At 44.3% G+C, this 8228-nt stretch overlaps 1 protein-coding gene across 1 annotated transcript; it reads left to right on the top strand.

Annotated features, from left to right (window-relative positions):
• Positions 1 to 380: 380 nt before the first annotated feature.
• LOC111953249 (dermatan-sulfate epimerase-like protein) lies at positions 381 to 5640 on the top strand. The gene is given in 1 exon segment (XM_023972394.2): positions 381 to 5640. A coding segment is annotated over 1 exon segment (3660 nt). The 5' UTR covers positions 381 to 1493; the 3' UTR covers positions 5154 to 5640.
• The last annotated feature ends 2588 nt before the right edge of the window (positions 5641 to 8228 follow it).

The raw sequence follows: 8228 nt of genomic DNA, 5'->3' as shown, positions 1-8228 counted from the left end.
CTAAAGTACATGGCATCCTGGCACTGATTAAGGTGCCCATGCAGTGGCAGAGTAATGCTGATTGTTATTAGACTTCAATGACGCTGTAATTAAACATTTACACAGTATTGTCGGTGTGATTGACATTCATTATTGGCAAGATCATTCAACAGGTTTTTGGACATATAGGTTTTCTATTAATTTAATGTAGGCTAAAAGTATTGACTCACGATAGAGTCATTCCAATTTGGGGCAGCGGGTCCGTTGTGCGTTGTTTTTACACAATAATCTGCAACTCATTGAACTTCACATTTCACAGCTGCATTCTCGCGCAGGAAAATCTGAGAGCACGCTTCCAAAATCACGGCTCCCTCTACAGGTAGTAAGGTGTACATTTTTCACTGACTGCTAGAAAACAATATCACACTGTAATACAGTAAGTAGGACGGACACATCAGACGCAGCAAGATACATACATGTTCAACCGCAATTGTTGTGTGATGCAGTATATATGCCGGAGTGGCGAAAGCGAGCGCAAAGCAGATGATTAGGCTGCAAGGATTTTCCAGCCTGAACGTTTGTCTATTTTTGGGAATGTATTTTTTTTTTAATTGACAATGTTATGTCTCTTTCTTTGAATACTTACCAGTGACGACAACTTTCCCTTTTTAACTAGCCTACTTAATCTAACGTTCGTTGGTTTGGGAAAGAAGACAAACTGCGAATAGGGTAAATACATAATTTTAGAATGGAAAACGACTAAACCTTGGATTGGGACAGTACATCATCGCGACAGCTCGCAATGTTAAATGCGGAAATGCGCTATTTTCTTTGGTTTGTGGATATTTCAGCTCGATCGAGGAGAATAAAAAGCCTTTGGGTGTCTGTGATTGGACCGGACACGGACTGGGGCTGACTGATGTTTTTCCAGGAGGAAATGTTTTTTGGGGAGAGATGAATACGAGTTTGCTGCTGCTCGCAGCAGGAGAGATGCCAGTCACTCCATGCGCCACACTCCAGTGAGGATTGTAAACGTGCCGGCAAAAACGAACAGATTCATGGATAATTCTATGTTTAATTTTTCTAAAATATTTATGTAAAATTGTTGTTTGATTGTACTTTTATTTTATGGGTTAGAACAGATGTCCACACCTCCACAACTTTATCTGGCTGCTGCTTTTTCAAACCTTTCCAAGTGGAGATGGACATTGTGCGTTTTTGTACGGTATTGGACTGGAGTAGCCTATACAGTAGGCAGAACATTAGTGCTGTCAAGCTCTGGCCTCCTGGCAATTATTCACGCTGACTGGTATTGTAGAATGCATGCTATTTTATTGTGAAAGAATATAGTCTGTCGTTTTTTTTTAGAGAATGTGAGATTGAACTGTCAGAAAACACATCTCATATATATTTGAATATGTCTCCAAAATACATTTCTGAAGTTTTTGAAAAATACTTAAATTTGCCATTCAGCTTCAAAAAAGAGATGATAATATAAACAACACAACAACAAAATGTCTTGGACCATGGCAAAAAAGTGGATAGGGTGCTATATATTTTTACTGGCACTCTTGGCAGTGGGAATGGCTTTTTCGGGTGTATTCAACGCATCCGAAAAATATATTTTTACGGATGATTTGGTGCCGCTCAAACTCACCCAGGGTAAAGCATCAGAGCATCGAAAACTTCAATCTACCGATTCTCATCCCAACCTGTATTTCAACCAAGTTGATGTACAGCTTATGAGGCAAAGATCGTCCAGCACACACAGCCACATTTTCAAAGTAATCAGAGCAGCGGTCCTGACCATGCTGTCCAATGTGCCCCTTTACATGCCCCCTGCAAAACATGAGGAGTTTACTAGCAAGTGGAATGAGATTTACGGGAACAACCTACCCCCCCTTGCTTTGTACTGCCTGCTGTGCCCTGAGGACTCAGGTGCCCTGCAGTTTCTCATSAAGTTTATGGATAYAATGGCAYATTACCCGMKCTGGAAGGTGARCAGRGCTCCCAATGARGAGGTGCCSWTGGCACACTCACTRACTGGGTTTGCCACKGCKTATGACTTTATTTACTCMTTRCTMGATGAGCACKGACGGGATGTTTACCTCAAGAGAATTCGCTCTGAGACAGAGGAGCTGTATGAAACATCTAAGTATAGGGGCTGGGGGAAGCAGTATCTCCAAAATCATCAAACCACTAATATATTAGCRATCTTGACTGGGGCRATTGTGGTCYGCACKCATGARGACCCAGKAACAATGGTRTGGAAACAGGTYTCAGTCAATTATATGGAGAAGACCATGTTTCTCCTAAACCACYTTGTGGARGGGTCACTYGATGAGGGRGTMGCWTARGGYAGCTARACYGCCAAGTCMATCACGCAGTATGTMTTCTTAGCMCAACGTCATTTCAACATTGACAACACACAGAACAACTGGCTGCGGGAACACTTCTGGTTCTACTATGCCACTCTGCTGCCCGGCTTTCAGAGGACTGTGGGCATAGCCGACTCCAACTACAACTGGTTCTACGGCCCAGAGAGCCAGCTGGTGTTCCTAGACACATTTGTTATAAGAAACGGCACTGGGAACTGGCTAGCCCAGCAGATTAGAAAGCACAGGCCCAAGGACGGTCCCATGGGTCAGTCCTCTGCCCAGCGCTGGACTACCCTACACACTGAGTACATCTGGTACAATGCCCATCTCACGGCACAACCTCCCCATGGCTTTGGCAAAGCCAGGATGCATATTTTCTCCAACTGGGGTGTGGTGACGTACGGAGCCGGGCTGCCCAACGGTCAGGGAAACACATTTGTCTCCTTTAAATCTGGGAAGCTGGGTGGCCGTGCCGTGTATGACATCGTTCATGCAAAGCCCTATTCATGGCTGGACGGCTGGAATAGCTTCAACCCAGGCCACGAGCACCCGGACCAAAACTCCTTCACTTTTGCCCCTAATGGACAGGTATTTGTGTCTGAAGCACTTTACGGGCCTAAGTACAGTTATCTGAACAATGTGCTGGTGTTCGGCCCCTCTCCCAGCAGCCAGTGTAACGCTCCATGGGAAGGCCAGCTGGGGGAGTGTGCTAAATGGCTGCGCTGGACAGATGAAGGGGTAGGGGATGCTGCTGGGGAGCTGATCGCTGCCTCCTCCCATAGAGACACTATGTTTGTAAGCGGGGAGGCAGCCCCAGCTTACTCTCCTGCCATGCGGCTGAGGAGTGTGTACAGGGCCCTTGTGCTGCTCAACTCCCAGACCTTGCTCGTACTGGACCATGTTGAGAAGCTGGACGATTCGCCCATCACCTCGCAGAGTGCGTTCTTCCACAACCTCGACATTGACTTTAAATATGTCCCCTATAAATTCATGGACAAGTACAATGGGGCATTGATGGATGTGTGGGATGCTCATTATAAAATGTTCTGGTTTGACAGTCAGGGTCTCAGCCCAGATACTAGGATACAGGAGGCCGAGCAGGCTGCGGAGTTCAAAAAGAGGTGGACACAGTATGTTAACGTCACTTTCCCCATGAGGGGCACAGTAAGCCGAGTGGCCTATGTGATGCATGGACCTTATGTCAAAGTCTCCAACTGTCGATTTCTGGACAGTAGCAAAAATGGTGTCAGACTATCTCTAGTTATAAACAACACAGAGAAAATTGTTTCAGTTGTTACAAACTATAAAGACATAGGAACAAGATTAAGTTATTTAGGATTTGGGGGTTATGCCAAAATGGAAGACAGACATCAGATCATTCGATATGGCCTGGGGACTCAACTGGTTCCGAAACAAAACACAGTGGACAATCAGCTGTTTGATTTTGGATTCACAGTCAATGTGATAGCGGGGGTGATACTTTGTGTTGCTATTGTTTTTTTGACCCTGCAGAGAAAGTTCTATGTGTGCTTCAGTAGACTGATGCGCTATGCTCTGTTCTCGGTGCTCATACTGTGGATAGCTGCGTTGTTGTTCGTGTCAAACACCTGCGATCAACTCCTATGTGGGGTCAAATGGAAAGGTGTCAGCACTGACCCAGAGGTCAGCAAACAAATCAGACTTTATGATCAGCACCGCTTTGCCCTGCCAACAGTTGTCATAACGACCCTGCCTGGCTCAGGATCTGAAATACTTAAGAACCTTTTTGACAACAGCTCCGACTTTGTTTACATTCGGGTCCCCACGGAGCATGTAGACATTCCAGAGACCGAATTCGAATTTGACTCGCTGGTTGATGCCTGTGAGTGGTCCAGAACGGACGCCCTGCGCGGACACTTTAAAATCATCCAGGGCTGGCTGCACTCTCTGGTCCACAACACCAAGCTGCACTTGCAGAACATCCAGCTAGTGGAGAGTAGCAGGGCCAAGCTGCCCCAGAGAGCCCCAGGCCCCGGCAGTGACAGGAGGAAGAGGACCAGGAGGAAGGAGCCTGCCGCGGAGCTGAGGGGCAAGATGAGGGGCAGCCTTGACCGGGATGCTGAGTACGTCAGGGAGATGAGGCGCCACGTCAGTGAGTACCCCAATGCCCGCGTGGTCCTCAACATGAGGAGTGGAAGCTGGGGGCTCAAACTCCCCTTCCTTCAGGAGGTGGTGGGCCCGTCCCTGAGGGCCATCAATGTAGTCAGAGACCCCCGGGCGTGGATCTATCTCATGCTCTATAACAGTAAGCCCAGCTTTTACTCCCTTAAAAACATTCCTCAACACCTGTCCCTGATATTCAAGGAGGACGGTAACAGTAGCAGTACCAGGGACAGGTGCCCAGTCTCAGCCCCTGAGTTCAGAATGATCCGGAGGCTCTTGTCCCACTCAGAGGCCAGCGCCGTCCTCCTACTGGCTCACCTGTGGCTGGCACACACTGCCGCAGTGCTCCGGGTCAGTGGGAGCCTCCAGGCAGAGGCCTACCTCCAGGTGAGGTTTGAGGACATAGTCACTTTCCCCCAGGAGACAGCTGAAAGGATCCACAGGTTCCTGGGGGTGCCGGTCACACCGTCGGCCCTCAACCAGCTCATGTTCACCACCTCCACAAACTTGTACAACCTGATGTACGAGGGGGACATATCACCAGCCAACATTAACATATGGAGGCAGAACATGCCTCGCAAGGACATCAGACTGATAGAGGACACATGTGGGGTGGTCATGAAAAGACTTGGGTACTCCAGGTTTATCAGCTAGTTGACGTTACTGCTGCAGGTCAGCTGATATCAAGTTGTCTTGTTTGTAGCTGTCAATCTTTTACTTTAATCATCTCTAATGTTGTATTTTGCACTGACCGGTAATGGAAGTGATATCATCACTGAGTCACTGATGGGAAGTAGTAAGACGGGACAAAAACAATTATTTAAGCCCAATTATTTAACTGTGTTCTGGGTTTTACTCTGTTACATTATACGTGGGCGGTTCTACTCACACATGATACCTTGTGTTTGCAAGTGAGGGATGTTTTACATTAAAATTAGTTGAAGGGGAACTTTAAAAGTCAAAGTATTTGATTGTGTTTTCTCCCTATTATCCCTGGACAATTACTTTAAACACTCTTTGTTGGAGTGAGATTTCCTCCCTTTGATGTCTTACAGTTGTATCTTAAAAAGTCTCCCAAAAAACAGCGATGTCTAAACAGATTATTTTTGTAAAGCTGTTTGGAGCTTAGAAATACAATATGTTCCTAGTGCTTAATTGTTTTTTAATATATATATATATATATATATATATATATATATATACACACTACCGTTCAAAAGTTTGGGGTCACTTAGAAATGTCCTTGTTTTTGAAAGAAAAGCAATTTTTTTTGTCCATTAAAATAACAGAAATACAGTGTAGACATTGTTATTGTTGTAAATGACTATTGTAGCTGGAAATGGCCGATTTTTTATGGAATATTTACATAGGCGTGCAGAGGCCCATTTTCAGCAACCATCACTCCTGTGTTCCAATGGCACGTTGTGTTAGCTAATCCAAGTTTATAATTTTAAAAGGCTAATTGATCATTAGGAAACCCTTTTGCAATTATGTTAGCATAGCTGAAAACTGTTGTCCTGATTAAAGAAGCAATAAAACTGGCCTTTAGACTAATGGAGTATCTGGAGCATCAGCATTTGTCGTTTCAATTACAGGCTCGAAATGGCCAGAAACAAAGACCTTTCTTCTAAAACTCATCAGTCTATTCTTGTTCTGAGAAATGAAGGCTATTCCATGCGAGAAATTGCCAAGAAACTGAAGATCTCAAACAACGCTGTGTACTACTCCCTTCACAGAACAGGGCAAACTGGCTCTAACCAAAATAGAAAGAGGAATGGGAGGCCCCGGTGCACAACTGAGCAAGAGGACAAGTACATCAGAGTGTTTAGTTTGAGAAACAGACGCCTCGCAAGTCCTCAACTGGCAGCTTCAATAAATAGTACCCGCAAAACACAAGTCTCAACGTCAACAGTGAAGAGGCAACTCCGGGATGTTGGCCTTCTAGGCAGAGTTGCAAAGAAAAAGCCATATCGCAGACTAGCCAATGAAAATAAACAATTAAGATGGGCAAAAGAACACAGACACTGGACAGAGGAACTCTCTGTAATCGAACCCACAAATGCTGATGCTCCAGATACTCAACTAGTCTAAGGCCAGTTTTATTGCTTCTTTAATCAGAACAACAGTTTTCAGCTGTGCTAACATAATTACAAAAGGGTTTTCTAATGATCAATTAGCCTTTTAAAATGATCAACTTGGATTAGCTAACACAACGTGCCATTGTAACACAGGAGTGATGGTTGCTGATAATGGGCCTCTGTACGCCTATGTAGATATTCCATAAAAAATCTGCCGTTTCCAGCTACAATAGTCATTTACAACATTAACAATGTCTACACTCTATTTCTGATCAATTTGATGTTATTTTAATGGCCAAAAAAATGCTGTTCTTTCAAAAACAAGGAGATTTCTGAGTGACCCCAAACTTTTGAATGGTAATGTATATATATGTACAGTTGAAGTCGGAAATTTACATACAGCTTAGCCAAATACATTTAAACTCATTTAAACTACATTTAAACAAAAAAAATTACCTGTCTTAGGTCAGATAGGATCACCACTTTATTTTAAGAATGTGAAATATCAGAATAATAGTAGAGAGAATGGTTGATTTCAGCTTTTATTTCTTTCATCACATTCCCAGTGGGTCAGAAGTTTACATACACTCAATTAGTATTTGTTAGCATTGCCTTTAACTTGGGTCAAACCTTTCGGGTAGCCTTCCACAAGCTTCCCACAATAAGTTAAGTGAATTTTGTCCATTCCTCCTGACAGAGCTGGTGTAACTGAGTCAGGTTTGTAGACCTCCTTGCTCGCACATGCTTTTTCAGTTCTGCCCACAAATTTTATATAGGACTGAGGTCAGGGCTTTGTGATGGCCACTCTAATACCTTGACTTTGTTGTCCTGAAGCCATTTTGCCACAACTTTGGAAGTATGCTTAGGGTCATTGTCCATTTGGAAGACCCATTTGCGACCAAGCTTTAACTTACTGACTGATGTCTTGAGATGTTGCTTCAATATATCCACATAATTTTGCTTCCTCATGATGCCATCTATTTTGTGAAGTGCACCAGTCCCTCCTGCAGCAAAGCACCCCCACAACATGATACTGCCACCCCCGTGCTTCACGGTTCGGATGGTGTTCTTCGCCTTGCAAGCGTCTCCCTTTTTCCTCCAAACATAACGATGGTCATTATGGCCAAACAGTTCTATTTTTGTTTCTTCAGACCAGAGGACATTTCTCCAAAAAGTATGATCTTTGTTCCCATGTGCAGTTGCAAACCGTAGTCTGGCTTTTTTATGGCGGTTTTGGAGCAGTGGCTTCTTCCTTGCTGACCAGCCTTTCAGGTTATGTCAATATAGGACTCGTTTTACTGTGGATATATATACTTTTGTACCTGTTTCCTCCAGCATCTTCACAAGGTCCCTTTCTGTTGTTCTGGGATTGATTTGCACTTTTCGCACCAAAGTACGTTCATCTCTAGGAGACGGAATGCGTCTCCTTCCTGAGCAGTATGATGGCTGCGTGGTCCCATGGTGTTTATACTTGCATGCTATTGTTTGTACAGATGAACGTGGTACTTTCAGGCGTTTGGAAATTGCTCCCAAGGATGAACCAGACTTGTGGAGGTCTGCAATTTTTTTCTGAGGTCTTGGCTGATTTCTTTTGATTTTCCCATGATGCCAAGCAAAGAGGCACTGAGTTTTAAGGTAGGCCTTGAAATAC

Source organism: Salvelinus sp. IW2-2015, linkage group LG27, assembly GCF_002910315.2.
Source record: "Salvelinus sp. IW2-2015 linkage group LG27, ASM291031v2, whole genome shotgun sequence".
NCBI lineage: Eukaryota > Metazoa > Chordata > Actinopteri > Salmoniformes > Salmonidae > Salvelinus > Salvelinus sp. IW2-2015.
This window is presented reverse-complemented; position numbering and strand designations above follow the sequence as displayed.